General features: G+C 40.9%; 1 protein-coding gene across 3 annotated transcripts; it reads right to left on the bottom strand.

Annotated features, from left to right (window-relative positions):
- Positions 1-192: 192 nt before the first annotated feature.
- C1S (complement C1s) lies at positions 193-15,575 on the bottom strand. 3 transcript variants are annotated; one of them, XM_020994286.2, is made up of 12 exons: positions 15,352-15,575; positions 14,261-14,403; positions 11,410-11,614; positions 11,031-11,208; positions 10,205-10,330; positions 9,511-9,710; positions 8,127-8,280; positions 7,024-7,139; positions 6,545-6,623; positions 5,960-6,088; positions 4,311-4,385; positions 193-1,421 (listed from the first exon to the last, which is right to left on the bottom strand). In XM_020994286.2, the coding sequence occupies exons 2-12, from the start codon at positions 14,299-14,301 to the stop codon at positions 622-624; spliced, it is 2,103 nt and encodes a 700-aa protein (XP_020849945.1). In that variant the 5' UTR covers positions 14,302-14,403; positions 15,352-15,575; the 3' UTR covers positions 193-621. The 3 variants fall into 3 exon arrangements, with proteins under 3 accessions (XP_020849945.1, XP_020849943.1, XP_020849944.1); XM_020994284.2 differs by having other exon boundaries at positions 14,261-14,385; XM_020994285.2 differs by having other exon boundaries at positions 14,261-14,381.
- Between the last annotated feature and the right edge of the window lie 2,877 nt (positions 15,576-18,452).

Here is an 18,452-nt window from a genome sequence, read left to right as displayed (position 1 = left end):
CTACGATATTACTTAGTACAATGTTCTGTAAAGTGTGATCTCACAGATAATATTAAGTGGCTGATTTAATTCCTGTAAAAGTAAATAAGGGTGTGCCTGACCTCCTATCAATCACTCCCCCTCTCCTTCACATCCACTGTGGTTCTATGACGCTAATTCTGAGTCCTTGTGAAAGAAGAGGGAACACCTGAGTTGGGGTGGAATCATACTTTATTGTGGCTAATTATTAGATGTTAAGAATGATTCATTAAATATAACTTTGTGGAGGGACAAGGTGTGCAGGGGAGGTAAACAGCATCTACAGCCTGGCAAGTCTCAGGCTTAGAAGTAAGAAAGTTCTTTCCAGGATATTCTGCATGGTGGCAGGATTAGGTGACAATCAAAGGAATGATACAAACCAATAGAAAGAGGTCTCCAAAGATAAAGAGTGGTCATAATGGAATATATAGTTGAACATCACCAATCAGGTGCCCTTACAATGGAGGAATACATTCTGATGGATATTTCAGAGTCAAAAACATGATGCACCCCCACCATAAGCATTTCAGTCTCTCCAGCTTGCGCTCCCCATAGTCACAGTGGTTATGATCATTCAAGACAGGTGGGTGATATAAAAATGGATTAATCCTGATCAGAGATCCTATTTTCCTGCATGGTCTTCTCAATCCAGGAAATGTAATTCTTTACTTTAGTGTAGATCCCATAAGTACCACATTTGGGTCCCCAGGACACCAGGCCAGCCACAAAGAATTTGGTTTCCTTTTCATTAGGGACCTGTACAGCAAAGGCCCCACCACTGTCTCCTTCACAACTATCACTTCCCTTCTCTCCTCCAGCACAAATCATGTTATTGGTAAAACTGAAGGTGCTAGTATCTATTTTGGAGTCTTCACTCTCTACTGATTGACACTTTGCCAGAGGGACCACAGGTAACTTTGTCCCTCTGAGTTCAAAAACAATTCTACGTCTTTCTATTCGGCCCCAGCCTGAGATCAATCCCAGGGTCTTAAATTTGAGGTCATAATCTGACGAACTGTCTGGCAGACATATAGGAGAAACATTAGGCCCCAATTTCACTGGGTCTTTTAGGCGCACCAGTGCGATGTCATTGTCAAAATTCTTCCTTGTCTCTAGGTCACCAACGGGCTTCCAGTCCGGATGGATAAAGACACCATCAGCAACGAGCATCTGGGCCTTCTCCAGAGCTGAATTGTGAACCATGGTGGTTCCCATGTACATAATAGGGTTGAAGTTGCCCTCTAACACATGGGCAGCGGTTAACACCCAATGTTCATCAATGAGGGCTCCGCCAGCTCTTGGACTCTGAAAGAAAACTTGCCAAGGGAAACTGCTAATATCTGCCTTTTTACCCCCAAAAATCCTCTGGGCACTTTCAAATGGCTGACTGGGAACTCCACAGACTGGGGAACAAAAAAAGATATGTTAGCAAAGTACTATTAAAAAGATATAGGACTCAAACTAATGCTCAACCACTCTCGTCCTATCACCAGCCTATAATGAAGACTCTTCAGACCTTACATTTTTCCATTTCCTCAGGTAGACTGGATTTCACACAAGCTGAAAGTGCCATGAATTACCCCCAATAACAAATGAATAAAGAGAAAGGAGCTGGCTCCTGATCAGCCTTGACTATAGGTTGGTTTCTCTGCCAAAACAATGGCTCAACCCTAGATGATGTGATGAAGATCTGGCTTATCTCTTCCCTATCCATACCCACTTGTTGCTCCATTTCCTATCGATTGCTTGGAAATATAGTCCCCTTACCTTTTTCTCACTACATCAGGAGCCCCATTTGATTTCAGTTGATGGCCTACATCTAAGCTCTTCCCTCCCTAGCCTAGCAAGATTCATCTGTCCTTTACCCCCAGTTCCTTCTGTAGAAGAAAGCGATTTAGTCACTGTTCTGGAATTTGGGGGAAGGCAGCTGGTCAGGTTGAATTATTCTGACAGGAAACAACTTTACGATGGTTGTTTCTAGCCCCTCCTTCACTCTGAGTCACGAAAAAGTACAGTTACCTAGCTAAGTAATATGCAACACAGATAATAATAGCAATACCCCCACCAAACAGTCATTAAGACGCTTCCTGATTAGGTGTCTCGTACTGGAAGAATTAAGCAATGATGAAATAGACTTTTGCTTTTCTTGGTAGATGCGTGGTAGACTCTAAGAGTAAAATGAGGCACATATAATCATTGTAGACAATGTGTTGGTTTGCTGTGCTTAATTACGTAGTTTTCTGTCACAAGAGAAGGTTTCTATGGGAAGGATTCAGTATTGGGAAATTATGCTTTTAAAAATCAGTTAAATAAGGGATGAAAAGTTAAGAAGAGAAGAAAGAACAAATGAGCTTGAGCCATAGAGTCAAGGTAAGTAAATCCCAAAATTAGCTGGGGGAATGAGAAATATTTATTTTGAGAATACAGATAAAATTCTAGTTTGGGGCCACAAAAGGAGTCCATAGATGTGGTATAGGGCTTCTGGTCTAGAGAAGCTCATGGACCATACTATTCTTCACAGGGAACTTTAATTGAGATTGAGCTAGAAATCTTAGGTATTACTCAGTCTGAGTCTATACGTATATATTGATTTTACACACGTTACTAATTGCCTGTCAAAATGTATATGGATTTGTATATTTCCTTTTCCCCTTATAAATAAACCTATAAAAAAATGTTTGTGGTTTCAAGTATGTAGAGACAGAATAGAAGTGAAAAGGAGAACTAGGTGCTAGAATTAGACACACACACATGGAGGCAGAGAGAGGAGGATATAAGTAATTGAGGTTTGGGTATAGCAGGTCTCTAATGTTAAGGAAGACCTAAGAGGCATCAGCAAAACCTATGGCCCAGAGTTCCATCCTTAACAATCTTATCATGCATATTTAACACCTAGATTTTTTGTGGAAAAATTAGTCTATCCACCTATCTAGTATTTGATTATGGCTTCCTTATATCTTTACATTTCAATTTCTAGCTCTCAAACTTTATCCAGGGGTTCTTAGCCTGCCATCTATAAACTTGGATGGGAAAAAATTATGTTTCTATTCCAAAATAATTATATTCCAAAATAATTTCCTTTGTAATTCTAGTATTTCATTTTGTATATTTAAAAATGCTCTCCCATTTGGCTTTATAATAAAATATAAATTTTGGCTTTGCCAGACTGCCAAAGGGGTCCATGACACAAAAAGTTAAGAAGCCCTGCCCAGACAGTCTTACCAAACTTATAATACCAGCTCTAATCTTGGTTTTGATTCCAACACTCACCCTTACTAGGTGACATCATAGATTTAGATCTGGGAAGGAGCATGGAGACCATCTAGTCCAACCCCTTCTTTGTATAGGTGAGGAAAGGAGACCAGAGAAGTGAACTGAGCTTGCTCAACGTCACACAAGATAGTATAAACATCAGGGGTAGGATTGGAACCCAAGTCCACTTTACCTGTATTTGCCTCAGATTTATCAACTGTAAAATGGAGATCATAATAGCACCTACCTTGAATGGTTCTTATGAGGATCAGAAGAGATAGTATTTGTAAAAAACTCTTAGCACAATGCCTGGCCCATAGTAGGTGCTTTATAAATGCTAATCCTCTACCCTTTCCTTCCATTCTGTGACATCAAATCCAGCACACTTTCCACTGCATGCACCATTATGACTCCCATAGGCCCATTTACTCTGACCCAGGTCCCAGAAGCCCAGAATTCTCACACCCTAACATAGACATCATGTCACTTGGGACCACTCTAGTGGTCCCCAAGTTTCTAGGCTTTCTCTCCCAGGAGATAATTCACTGTAGTACCAACGGGCTCATTTTTCCAAATACTCTAGAAGTCACAGACAGGACATGACAGAATCCCTGGAGCCATGAGACACTTTGCAGCTTCTAGTAAGCTGTGCTAGGGCTCAATTCTTCCACCCTCCCTCCACCCACCATCTTACTTTTTACCACAGTTATTGTATATATTATACCTAGCACTCTATTATATTATATTATATCATATTATATTATATTATATTATATTATATTATATTATATTATATTATATTATATTATATTATATTATATTATATTATATTATATTATATTATATTATATTCATTAATAATCAATATTATTGATAATTAATTTAATATTAATATCATAATTGATCATATCCATCAATGTTATATCTTATACCCAGCACTCTTTCATATTATATAGTTGATTAATATTATTGATTATTAATGTAATATTATTTTCTTAATTGATTATTAATATTATATCTTATACCCAGTACTCTTTTACCTGCTGCACATTCAGGCAGCTCCACGCCCAGCACCTTGTTCACCCAGGTCCCATTGGCAGCACAACGATATTCCCCTAAGATCAACAAGAGAGGCAGAGCCATTTCAGTATTGAATCTCCTCATTAGAGCTCCAGGCTCCCTAGGGGTAGGCATTATAAAGACAGGGACCAGAGCACAAACACCTGGACCCACAAGTAGAGGGTCTAGAGTCTAGACATTCACCCTTCTGCAGATTATGGCCTCAGGACAGGAAAGTGTTTGGAGATTTTTTCCTGAATATCAGTCAGTATTCTCACAGCAGGATACAAGATCATAGAGGAGGGAAAGAAGAAGGGGAGGTATTGCATTATGATGAAGGCTGTAAACATACTTGATGTGAGAGGGGAAAAGGGAGTCAGATGTCTTTTGTGTCTCTTGTTACCTTCCATAAAGAACTGCAAAGACAAGACTGTCCCGCAAAAAGGGTTCTTCATGGGGCAGCTAGGTGACCCAGTGGATATAGCACCGACCCTGGAGTCAGAAGGACCTGAATTCAAATTCGACCTCAGACACATGACACTTACTAGCTGTGTGACCCTGGGCAAGTCACTTAACCCCAACTGCCTTGCTCAAAAAAAATAAATAAATAAAAAGGGCTCTTCAGTCAGAGTAAGTGTGGTTTGCAGTTGTAGGCATTTGTCTATAAATCCCTGGGTTTCAGATTAAACAATTCATCCAGAGTAGGATGAGCTATATATTATAAAAACAGATTCCTGTTGCGAGTAGGAAGCTGGATTACAAAACTCAAAGCTCCCTTAGAATTCCAAGATTCCATACCTCTACGAGTCTCTGAACTTATCTGAAGGACTCCAGTTCTTTTGCCTTTTGTGCCTAAACTTTTTTTTTTTGGAGGCAATGGGAGTTAATTGACTTGCCCAGGGTTACACAGCTAGTTAAGTGTCTGAGGCTGGATTTGAACTCAGGTCCTCCTGACTCTGTGCTCTATTCACTGCACCACCTAGCTGCCCCACCTAAACTCCCTAAAAAGGCTTCCCTGGCTTCCTTCAAGTCCCAACTAAAATCTCATCTTCCATGTGAAGCATTTCTTGATACCCCATAATGCTAATGCCTCCCCTCCATCAATTATCTTCAATTTCTATTGTTTGCACAAAGTTGTTAGCATGTTGTCTCCCACACTAGACTGTAAACTCCTGGAGGGCAGGCAACATCCTTGCCTCTTTTTATATCCCCAAGCACAGAGCCTGGCATGTAGTAGTCACTTAATAATTGTCTATTTGGACTTGACCCACTGACAGTTCACATATTAGAATTGTATTCTAAGATAGTGAAGAAAATAGCAACATTGTCAAGAACCTATAGGATTGGAAGATCACAGATTTGTGGCTGGAAGGAACCTCTGAACTCACCAAAGCCAACCCCCTCATTTTACAGATAAAGAAACTGAGGCAGAGAGCGGTGAAGTAACTTGCCCTGGGTCACACAGCTAGCAATTAACTGAGGTCTGATTTGGTCCCATGTCTTCTTGATCCTCAACCTAGTGCCTCATCCACTATATCCTTGTGCCTCCTCTTTGCCATTTTAATTCCAAGAAAAACCCACTTCTTAATGTCTTCATTTTTACTGCTCCTCCCCCAAAGGAAAAACTTACCAGTCCCTTCAGTCTTCATGTAATAATACGGCTCATTGCAGGTATACTGAATCACAGCCCCAAACAAGGTATTTTCTGTATTGTCTGCTTTCCCATTTTTAATGGGTTCAGGAGAGCCGCAGTCCACCCCTATAAGGGAAAATCAGGACAGGGGTCATCAGGGTCGCCACCCTCTCCCAGTAATAGTGATAACACCAACTCTAACCCTCCATCCCATAGACTCCACTGCCTTTTAAGGTCTTCAAATATCTCTGAGATGATTCTCCTATCCTGTGGGTTTCCTATATGGTTTTCCTTATGTTACCCCCAATTTATACCTTGCAGCCCAAATAACTATTACCCCATTAGATTTCTCTCTCTCTGGTGATGTGCTGATGTGCTGGGATGGTAGAAACAAACAGATACTCATCACAATCCCATTGCCCTTCTGTGTTTCACCTGGTTTAGGGTCGGTTCTGTCCTAGGGCCCAAGAAAGTCTCTGTGTCTACGTGTCTAAAACTCAATCCATTTCCTCTTTTAATCTGAGGGAAAGTAGTTTTATGCCCTCAACCCCATTTTGGAGGATAACCCACTCAGTTACCTACGTTTGCATTTTAGGTTGGAATTACTCCACTGCCCATTACTTTGACAAGTAGAATAGAAGGATGTTGAGCTGACTCTTCCCTAAAGAATAACAAGAACCACCAATAATTAGGAGGGATGTGGGGAAGTCAGAGTACCAGAAGGAGTCTCATCCTGGTGTTCAGTGAGGAACACTCACTAATCTTAACAAGCAGAGACCCAAAGCAGCCCAGATCCGTAGCTTCACAGTTGATTTCCATTCCAAGCCAGTGGACAGAATGCCAAACAAAGGAGAAGCAGAAGTGGGGGGAGCTCAGTCTCTCTCAAGGGCAGATTAAATACTCAGAGGAAACATGCTTGGGCTCACCTGTGGTAAAAGAAATGTCTGCGCCCTCTTTAGAAACAGCCATGGAAGCTAAACACTTGGAAACTTGGAAACTTGGTAGTGATTGCCTTAAATGGAGGAAAGGGAACATGGGACTGGCCCCTGAAGTCAGCTTACCTCCACCACTTCAAACCCTTCCAGACAAGTTATCTTCACAGTATCCTTATACACATATTTGGCTTTTAAAGGATCCTGAACAGAGTTGGCTGTGAATTCTTTAGGACATGGCATTGCTTTAGAAGGAAAACAGTGGCAACAGAAAAGAAAACATCAATGAACAAAAAGTTTGAGAATCACTTTTCTCTAAAATGACATTTCTCTGGTCTCTTTGCTTTATTTAATAAAAACATACTTCTATAACAATTATAAGGAGAGCCTATGAAGTGCTTTTTTCACAACTCATTCCCTCCAAACATAGTGTTCTCTTATATTTCCCATGTTACAGATGGTAAAACTGAGGCCCACAGAGGTTAACTGACTTGACAAAGGACATGTAGTTTATTAAGCAGCACAGGCAGGACTGGGTACCATATTGCCTCTCAGTATCACCTTATCAGCTATCTAATAGCCAGACATCAATCTATAAATACAATGCATGTAATCCATCTTTCTACCATCTTAGCTAATAAAGCAATCTAATCCAGCAGTTTAATTCTATTCCATAAACATTTAAGCACCAGACTTCCTGCCTTAATTCATCCAACCATTAAACATAATTTCAGTTGATACATTCTTCTATAAAATTCTACTGTTATATCCCCTCATCATCCGTTTTTTCTCACGTACCCACCATAGCTCTTTTCTGGTACCTGATGTGTCAAAGGGGTAAATGTCTAAGAGAATCTAGCCAAAGGCCCCTCATAGCTTAGTTTAGTTTCCCATGGTCTCTTATCCAGAATACAAATAAAAGGTATGAGCGGACAGGTAGGTATACCTGAGTAGGAGGACTCCTGGATACTGGGGAATTTCCAGGATCACTTCGGGAGTTTGGAACTCCCATGGGAATTAAACAATTTTTGAGGTTTTGAGAGAAATACTACACTTTTTGAAGGTACTCCTAATCCGCTTCAGGCTTTCTATCCTTTCGGCATCTGATGTAATGATGTACATCTCTCTCTGTAAATGTGTCTATACGTCTATACAACTATTCCTCAGGTATCTGGCATAGGAGTGTTACTTGGATGCAAGCACCCATAGGAACAGCTTCTATGGCTACTCACGGTCTCCATAATAACGAAGTTTCCAGCCCTTTTTTTGCCCTGTTTCGTCAGTCTGGAATACAATATCAAGAACATTGTCCTTGGTTTCAATTATTTGCTGCCCAGGAAATCCATTACCACAGTAGGGTCCAAACTGCTGACCTCCTGCAGTGAACTGGGAGAAAAAAATAAATGAGAATGAATCAGGAGAGAGACAGAAAGGAAAGAAGGAAAAGAGGCAGAGAGTAAGGCATAAAAAAAAAATTAAACAACACACAACAGAGTCTGCTACTCACTACATGTTAGTAGAAGAGGCTAGGGATCCTGTTCCTGGGAGACTTGTGATGATTTATGATGGAAGTCCCTTGTAAAGACTTATGCATGTGTAGGCATTCCGTAACTAGTTCTATTCTGCTAACCATGTGGGTAGAAGAAGACTTTTTGATTGTCTTTTGCCTCTTTTTGTACCCCCAGTGCTTAAGCACCTAATAAATATTTGATTGATTAGATAGTTGGAATCTGGAGATCCTCCAAAAAGTACTAGGGAACAGAGGCTCAGGCTCATTTTTCTCTTAGGCTACATTCTCTTCAGCTGTTCTCCCTTGCTTTGAGTCCTTTGCTGACTGCCCAGTGAGAGAAACTGCTGTGAGGAGAGAGGCTTTGGGCCTTCCTCCCACCCCAGGCCTAGATGTGGCCTCCAACTTTTGCTTTAACATTTATACTTTTCTCTTTTAGATGAGGGAACTGGAGATTCCAGTTTTGTGAGAGGTCATAAAAGGGAATATCCTGGCATTCAGGTTTTGCAGCAAGTCCAGTATCAATGTCCCATGGAGCAAGGTGTAAACTTCAAGAGTGACCTTTAGGACCTAACTTAGCAGTAGTTGAGATGAAAACTAATCTAGCAGCAGTGCCTCTTCCTGATGGGAACTCGGTGGGAATGATGAATATCATGTAGAAAATATGCGTGTGAGTCCACTCTCCCCAGATACCAAGGTGGTATGGGAGACAGTATGTCCCTTCGGGGTAGGGGGAACATACTTATTTGTCCCTCGTCTTTTAAATTAATATCCCTTTCAAAAAGCTGATTAGTGTTAAGTGGTTAAATGGAATTGGGGCTATAGTCATGGGCACTTGAGAATTAGGGGAGACATAACTGGTGAGGGATTGAGCCAATGACAGGGGAGAAGAGGTTCCCCAAATCCCTTTAGGGGACCCTCCAAAGTCCTGAGGAGGACATGTAGCTGGCCTGGCTGGTTTTTCAAGCTGGGAGTACATTTGCTATAATGTAAAAGAGGAAAATAATGAAAGAAAAAGATGCAAGAAAGAAACCGAAGGAAGGAAAGATCTGTTTTCAAGGGGGAAATCCTGCATGGAAAGGAAATAAAAGTAATCATCTACCACGCACAAGCAGGCTGTCTGGACAGTCTCCTTCTGAATCAACTGCTTCCACATCAAAATCTTCTTTCTTAATAGTCACCACCACTTGGTAGCCTTTCTCCAAAAATATCCGATAGTCACAGCGGGAGTTCTCAGGGTATAAACTGGGATAGTTAGGGCTGGTAATCTCCCCAGCTAGATCAGTAAACATATTCCCACTGCAATTCACTTCAAAAGAGAGAAGGAAGAAAGGAGAAAATCAGTGGAATGAAAGGAAATCTTGTCATCTTCTATTATTCCTACTCTTATAAATTGATTACCTTTCATTCCAAACAAATCCATGGTCCTAATTAGGATCTATATCCATTAATTTCTTGATGGCATATCATCAATTAGAGTCACAATCCTCATTAAAGATGCCAAGCCATAAGGAGGTTCCTACTAATCTGCCTATGATAAGGGTAGAATCTTTTGAGGACCTGAACCCACCCCATGTTTGAAGGGTCTCCCTTAACTAATATTCTAACTTTCTCCCTTGGCCTTGTTTACCCTAGGGTGTTTCTTCCCTACAAATGCTTAGAAATTAGAATATATATTCATCAAAATCTAGGTTAACTATGAGGGGTAAGCTGGTGGTGACAAACTTCCTCACTCATGCTTCAGGTAATCCTGCATCCCAGGTGACTATCATTGATGGATGGATGGATGGATGAATAGCTCACCTCCACAATTCCTCATGTCATCATGGAGGAAGTACTCTGGAGGGCAGGAGCAGAAGTAACCACCAATGAAGTTGTTGCAGAAATGACTACAAGGGGCATCTTCAAAGTCTGTGCATTCATTTATATCTGAAAACAGGAGGAAGAGAATGGAAGTTGAGAATGGAGATCTATATAAAAGAATGAGGCTTAACTAAAACCTGTAAGATTAGTGTTAGGGTCTAACCCTGCATAGCAAAAAGAGGTATCTTTTAAACCTTTGCAGAAGTACTTTACATGCTCTTTGATGCTGTCATGGGCTTCTCAGTCTGCATACTACTGCCCCTGTCTTAATTCATACTACCAAGTTTCCTAGGCTAGGAATTAATATAGCACAGGGATGAATAAGTTTACCATGTCTGAGGCCTTTAGGTCTCAAATATCTCTCAGGAAGAAGTACAGAACACTAAAGATGACACCTTAAAGACCCTGTTAAAGTCTGTAGTAGGAAAGTACAATTAGCAGATTTATTAGCTTGATAAAATAATAATTTATTCAATTTAATGAAATTTTTTAAATGTCTCAATGGCGAGTTCCTTATATGAAAATATATTAGAGTTTAACAAGTGTGTTTAAATGTAAAACTTGTGTCTTACAGCAGAAAGCCAAGCTAAGTCAAGACTTTCACATACCAAAAGGAGTAACAGAGGTAGAGCTAGCTAATGATTTTCCTTTATAAAAATTATGAATAGAATCCTGATTCATGAACTTGTTATTAGCCCACTCATAATCCAGACACTAAAGTTGGAGCATTATAACAAGACACTGGAGGGAAGATATTTGGCCATACCCACGGCAACGTAGTAAGCAGCAAATCCTGTGAAACGTTCTTCATTTGAGAAGTCTGACTCAAAGATCACTTGGAGGCTGTTATATGGGACATTGTACTCCTTCACTATTGGAGAACCGGGGTTCTTGCTACTCTTCTGCCCACAGAGTATCCCTTCCACAAGGTCTCCTGATATGATCTATGAAGAGAATTTGAAAGAGGTACAGAATTAGGGAACCAAAGAATAGAAAATGTTCTGAGATATAAGGATTTGAAATAAAGGGAAAGAAGAAGAACCAGATTTCTTCTCCCATAAGTTTCCTCCATTTTACAATCCCTCCCTCCCTCTCCTTCCATGTTCCAAGTCCTTAGTCTCGGTACTTTTGTACCTATACAATACCTTCACTGAATCATACTCGCAGTTGGTTGACCATTCTATGTCTAGATGAGTGAAGTAGAGACGGATGCCATATCCATCAGGAACTGTGATGTTCCAGATCTTCTGTGCATTATTGGGATATACTTGGGGGTAGTTAGGGGACAAAATTTCCCCATACATGGAGGTCTCCTCAGCCCATGCCAGGACTGCAAACAAGACAACACACCTAGAAAAAGGCACAAAGGGGTGACCTATCTGCCCAGGGGTTGGCACTGTGAATTTTATCTTGAGAATAATTAGGAAGCGAGTAATGTCACAGGAAACAGGGAAAAAATAAGGATAGCCAGCCTCATGTTAGAAAGGATAAAATATCAGAAAAAATATGTCATAGTCAAGACCCCTTAAATGTCAAATCTCTAAGCATTTCCATTGATTTGTAGCAATATCAGGCTCTCTCGAGTGGATGAAAAGAGTGAAATTCAGACTCTATAGTCAATTCAACAAACATTTAAATGGTCACTATGCACAAGGCACTGAAAATATAAGTACAAAAACAAAACAGTCTTTGCCCTCCAACATCTTACACTTTACTGGAAAAGTATAACATGTACCCAGGTATCGTAAAATGAGTGGGATGAGCTAGATGGCTACTGTCCTCTCTTACAGCTATATATTTATGTGTGATCTTATGATCCTACGATCCTACGATCTTAGATACAAGTACATATATGGTCATTTGAGAGAGGGAAGGCTGTGGTGACTAGGAGGGATACAGAACCATAAGGGTGCACTATATATATCTGAAGGATAAGGTCACCTAAAGTTAGTGTGGCACAATTAATAGAGGGACAGCCTAGGAGTTGGCATGAAGTGAGGTCAAGTCCTGCCTCTGATATGTGCAGACTGTATGATCTTGGATAAGTCACCTGACCACTCGGTGTCCCCAGGAAACTCTCTAACATTATTAATTTCCTTTTTTTTTTTGGAGGCAACTGGGGTCAAGTGAGTTGCCCAGCTAGTAAGTGTCTGAAGCTGGATTTGAACTTAGGCCCTCCTGGCTGTAGGGCTGCTGCTTTATCCATTGTACCACCTAGCTGCCCTTCTAAGATGATAAATTTCATTACAAGCACCACTCAGCATCAGTGGAGTTTCCTTACCAGGAACCCCCTAGATCAATTAAGTCACAGATCCAGACCCTGTTCCAAAAATAAAAGGTCACATAGGTAATTCCTCTGACTCTAAATGAAATGTATCTATTAAGTACTGCATGGTATTTGTTGTTCAGTCATGTCTGATGCTTTGTGACCTCATTTGGGGTTTTCTTGACAAAAATACTGGAGTGGTTTGCCATTTCCTTCTCCAGCTCATTTTACAGGTGAAGAAACTGAGGCAAACAGGGTTAAGTGACTTGACCAGGGTCACACAGTTAATAAGTATCTGAGGCTGGATTTGAACTCACTAAAAGGAGTCTTCCTGACTCCAGGCCCAGCACTGTGCCCTATGGTAAGTGCTAGGGATACAAATACAAAAGCTCCCCCCACCAAAGGAGCTTACACTCTGATTGGAAAGACAACACATAGAGAGTAGTGATGGACAGAGAAGGGAGTTACAGACTGGGGAGCCACAGGATGGTGAATGGGCATCTATCTACAACAGGACTAACCTTTTCAGATCATAGGATCATAGACTGAGAACCGGAAAGGAAATTTAAAGGTCCTTCACATTTTACAGATGAGGAAAGTGAGGCCCAGTGAGGTTAATTAACTTGCCCAAAGTCATATAAGTAGTAATGATAAGCCAGGTATTTAAACCTGCCATCTTACTCCAAATGCAAGATTTTTCTTTCCTGCAGTTTCTGTGGCACAGTTACTAGAATCTATAAAATACAAACTCCTTGAGAGTAGGGAAAAGACATTCATATCACCAGCATCTAGTACAATGTTTGGCAAGAAGTAGTTACTTAACACATCTTATTGAACTGAGCTATTGCAGAGGTTCCCAAACTTATTTGGCTTCCTGCTCCCTTTTAAAAAAAAAAATTACACAGTGCCCCCCTGGAAATCTACTTTCTTTAACTCTTTAATGTTTTTTTTTAAATTTGTGTCATTTCCAAAAAAATGTATTTTTTAAATGACGCATCTTAAATTTAATAATTTATTGTAAATTTGTGGCTCTTTTCCTGCATTGAAATTTTGATGATGCAAAATTGTATCATGTAACTATATAGTTTAGTAAACAAGTCATTACAAGCGTATATTCCTGCTGTTGTATGCTGGATTTCCTGACAATTTGAGACACGCTTGCCTGCCAATACTTGCTTGTTAAGACCCATTGGCAGACTTGACTGTGGATCAGTTATAACTTGTGTTTTGTGTGTTTACTTGGAAAATAATGTAATCACGACAACTTTAACTCTGTTATAAAACAGATGAAATATACTTTCCATGTGAATGTTTTTCCATTCAAATGGTTTTTCAAAATTTTCTTATCTTCTCTTCTTTCCTCATGCTTCTACCACCCCCTTATTTTTATTCAATGCTCCCCAATTGTACCTGAGGCTACTACCACCCCCCTAGATCATTCCAGCACCCCCAGGAGGCAGTATCAACCACTTTGGGAACCTATGAGGGATCCTGGAAGTGTTCCTTCTCCCAGGAAAGGAGAAGATATGGAGAAAATAAAGAGTTGAGGGGGAGGTGAAGAGTAGGAAGAGAGAAGAGAAAGACAAAGGAGGTAGAGAGAGAAGGGTAGCAAAGACAGGGAGGAGAAGAGGAAGGATAGAGAGGGAGGGAGAAAGACAGACAAACAGAATGTGAGACAGGAAGGACACAAGTAGTGGGAAAAACATCTCTCGGGCTTCTTGGCCACTTACCATATGCCTGTTAATTTGATAGGTCCTGAGAAGCTGGACATCTCTCAGCTACGGTTCTCTCCACCTCTGGACTTTGGGGCTCAGAGAAGCAACAGGTTTCACCGTATTTGAGTGAGCAAACCTGCCTTAGGAGTGAGAGTCACCTGGAGTTCAATTACACTTTCATATTGATACCAACATTCAGGTTCTACCAAGCAGTACTACCCATACTTTACCCACCTTCCACATCTTTCCAGCCTTTAACTTTCTAAACTTTGTCCTTCTGTCACCTTCTGTTTCTCTCTTCTCCCAGCTTGATTGCTAAGATTGAGGTAGCTTTCTCCTAAGCAACATCTGTTAATCAGTTCAGCTCTTCTCCCTTTTCTTCAGCTGCTCTGTTACTCTGACTCAAGTTTTATGAGTTTCCTCATCCTTTATGCCCTCACAGCACACAGTACCCCTACCCAAATAATTTTTTTTAAAAAGACCCTTTATCACAAAGCATCTGGAGCACATTCTCCCTGGACTTTTGATTCCTTGATTCATTTTCTCATATCAGACCATCTCTCTTCACTACATCTAATTATGAAATTCTAATGATATGTATCACTGTTGATTCCTTCAGGATTGAAATAAAGTACACCTTAAAATTTACCCCAGCCCTCTCTGCTAATCTGTTGGTAAAAGGCAGCCAAGTGGGATGGTAGCATTAAACAAACAAACAAAAAACAAAAACCTTGCCCCCCCCCATATATTGGATGGAAACAGAGCTGGAAAGGTAGATAGAGAAAGAAAAATGGCAAAGTAATCAAAAGAAATTATGGAAGAAGGAATGAGAATAGGTTCCTCTCTCATTTCTTGCTTTAAATTTTTAGTCTTTCCCTTCTATCTTAAAGTAACAATCTTCTCATAGTTTGTTCAAAATGCACATCATCCTGTCAACAAGGGTCACTGTGCAATGGAATAGGGTTGGGGTTGACCCAAGACAAATGGCCCCAGGTTGAGAAGGAAGAGAAAGCTCCTATCCCTCTTCTTTGCCTAAAGATCAAATCCATTCTATTGAAGGTATTCTCCATATTGGAGTTCATATCACTTGTTTTTAAGATTTTTACCTTCTGGAGCTGATGGGGAAGAGTTGATCAGTTTCCCTTACTTCTGCAAGTAGTCATCTTAGGAGGCATGTGCAGACAAGTACAGGGGACAACCAGGGAGCTTAGTGCTCCCTTTGCCTCTCCCAGCCAGCTCTCTGTCCTTCTGTGTCCTGTTTCTACCATTCCCCCTCAATGTGCCTATTTCTCAAATTCCCTGAGCTACACAAGGAGGGGCTAGGAGATCATGGAGCAGGAAGAAGAGGACTCAGTTTTAATCTTAGAGCTCCCTCTGCTTTTGGAACAGGCACTCCCCACTTCATCCTTGGCCTGAGTTCCTTTATTGAGGTCTGCATGGAGGACAGAGATTTTTTTTAAAAAGGTCAGGGGGAATTTTGTCATTGTGCAATCCTCTCTTCCTAGCCAAAGGGGGTGTAACAAAATGCATTTGCATGTAGTTTTGGAGAAATCACGTGGTTTGTGGGAAAAGGAGGGGAATAGGAGTCAAGCCCAGCCCATAATAAATAGTTTTCTCTCCCATGGTCCAATTCAGTTACATACTAAAAGAAAGGATATTTACCAAAAACCCAGTTCAGAATTTCTTTTTACTTTAATTAAAGCAAGATGGGTTGCTGGGTATCAGAGGGAACAAAGGCCTCACTCTGAGACTTGTGATTGATCAGAAGCTTCAAGTTAAGCAGAAAACACTACAGTCAAGAGAAAGAAAAAAGGGAACCTATGATAATATTTTCCAGGGCTCTTCCTCCCCTATCAGAGCTGCTTATACATGTCAGAAAAGTTAGAGCCTTTCCCTTCTTTCACCTGTACTCATTCTTTTCGTCAGAATGAAAGCACACTGTTTCTCTCTTCACCTCCAGGTTTGAATGGCACCTATGTACCTGCCATATTTCAGCAAGAAACCAGGCCAAGACTTCTTCTAGCATGAAATAAGAGGAAGGAAGAGAAAGGAATAGGTATTTATATATCACCTACTATCTTCCAGGCACTGTGCTAAGCACTTTATAAGTATCTCATTCAATCCTCACGACAACCCCTAAAGAGAAGTGCTATTATTATTACCATTTTACAGTTGAGGAAACTGAGGCAAAGAGAGGTTAAGTAACTTGCTCAAGATCATACAGCTAGCACATGTATGAGGCTGGATTTTAACTCAGGTCTTCCTGACTTTAGGCCCAGTGTTCTATCCACTGAGCCACTAACTGCCTCATGAGATTTGACACCATTGTAAACATGTACATAAATTAACCTTGGCTGCTGTTAGTTATATCAATGGGAGATGTCATTTACACCCCAGCGGGTCTCCTCCTGGAAAGCAGGCCCCTAATCTGGATTTACACAGACCTGAGGTTCATCCTAGAGGCAATCTGACCCTACAGGGAAAGCTAGGCTTTTCTCATGCTCTCAGGATCATTATTCCTCACTCCAGAGTTCTGCAATGGCAGAGAATGTCCAAAAAAACCCCAAAGATCATATCTAAGGCATTTCTAAAGGTATCAATAGAGTCCATTCTCAGGAAAAGATAATCAATGTACAAAATGGATATCAGGGGTAGGACAGTCATGTCTTCTACCACAAGAGACAAAAACTCAAGACACAAAAGACTACTAAACATGCATTAACAGATTCTGAAATCATAAAAAGACAACCCATCATCATCATTATAATTTCCATCAAAAGATAGAGGCTGATTCTGACAAAGATGGTTGAATAGGAGGAAGCAGTACAGCCTCTCTCCACAAAAATCAAGGAAAACTACCAGTCTAAGTGGTGTTGAAGGAAGAGCTACAGTGGATCATTTTTTTCAAGCCCAGATTGGTACAGGAAGAAAGCCAGGGGCCTATAGGCACCAGGGAGATTTCAGGTAGGAAGGCTGGTACAGAACTATCTAGCATGGGAAACAATATTATTATTATGATTACTAATGATGATGATGATGATAGCTAGCATTTATATAGACATTTATATAGTACCTACTATATGCCATATGGGTTGTAGGGTGTTTTCAAGGAAGACTAGTGCCTCTGGTATAAGGGCTGCTGAGCCCTTTTCAGGGCTGCTTTCCACTGCCAATGTCCACCTGATTCATCCATCTCTTACCTATGGCTCCAAGAAGCTGCAGCATGCACAGCAGCCACACCCCAGTAAATTGTTTCAACAGACTAAACCAGGTTGAGGGTAACTGAGGAGCCTCGAACCCTTCAATGAGGTTGGGGGGTGTCTACACCAAGATGTGAAGACATTCTCCAACAGAATGGGTGGATGAGAACAATTTCTCCCAAATGGTCATGAAGTTGGCTCTAGAGTGCTGAGAACTTGGTTAGACATCGAAGATACCAAGGTCAACCACTGCATCCCAAGCCATCATCAGTCACCTTGACTTTCTCTTGCCATTGGACTTTGATGACTCTGGAAAAGAGAGTGAGGTCAATGACTTCACACAACTCTGCCTCATTTAAATCCAATTTATACACAAATCAAAAGACATCAGCCATACCATACTTATCTCAAAGTCTTATGGCGACAGGCAAATGATGAAGCAGCAGGTGTGGATACACAGAGGTGTAATCACAACCATGCACACAGGTGGCCCAGGCCGTAGGGTTGTCTTCTTACTGGAAGCAGCAGTGAGATTCAGCAGCCCCCTGGGTGTCTGAACAGCCTTTTTTAAGGATCTCACTGCTCATCTCCTGGTAGGGTCTAGAAAAAGTGCCCTAAAAATTGTCTGCTTCACTCAACCCTGGTCTGCTTACCGTGGCAGGTGGGGATCCCACCCTGTGGTCAAAATATAAAAAAAAGTACAAAAACTTTTGCAAAGATGGTTTCACTCACCATCAGTACATGGAACATGCACACACTTATGGACAACATGAAACCCAGTAGTCCTGAACAACTCTTGGTGCAAGAGAATTCAGCAGGTATCACATCCAAATAGCAACCCTGAGTGAAACAAAGCTGGCAAGTGAAGGAAAGTCAGAGCTGGATACACTTTTTTTTTTTCCTGGAGTGGCCACTGTGAAGGGGAGCACTGTAAAGCTGGTATGGGTTTTGTAATCAAAACCAACCTAGTCAACAAGCTTGTATGCCTCCCAAAAGAAGTGAACAAT

The sequence above is a fragment of the Phascolarctos cinereus genome, unplaced genomic scaffold (assembly GCF_003287225.1).
Source record: "Phascolarctos cinereus isolate Bilbo 61053 unplaced genomic scaffold, phaCin_HiC Scaffold_1;HRSCAF=81, whole genome shotgun sequence".
NCBI classification, from domain to species: domain Eukaryota; kingdom Metazoa; phylum Chordata; class Mammalia; order Diprotodontia; family Phascolarctidae; genus Phascolarctos; species Phascolarctos cinereus.
Note: the sequence above shows the minus strand (reverse complement) of the source record. Positions and strands in the feature narration are given on the sequence as shown.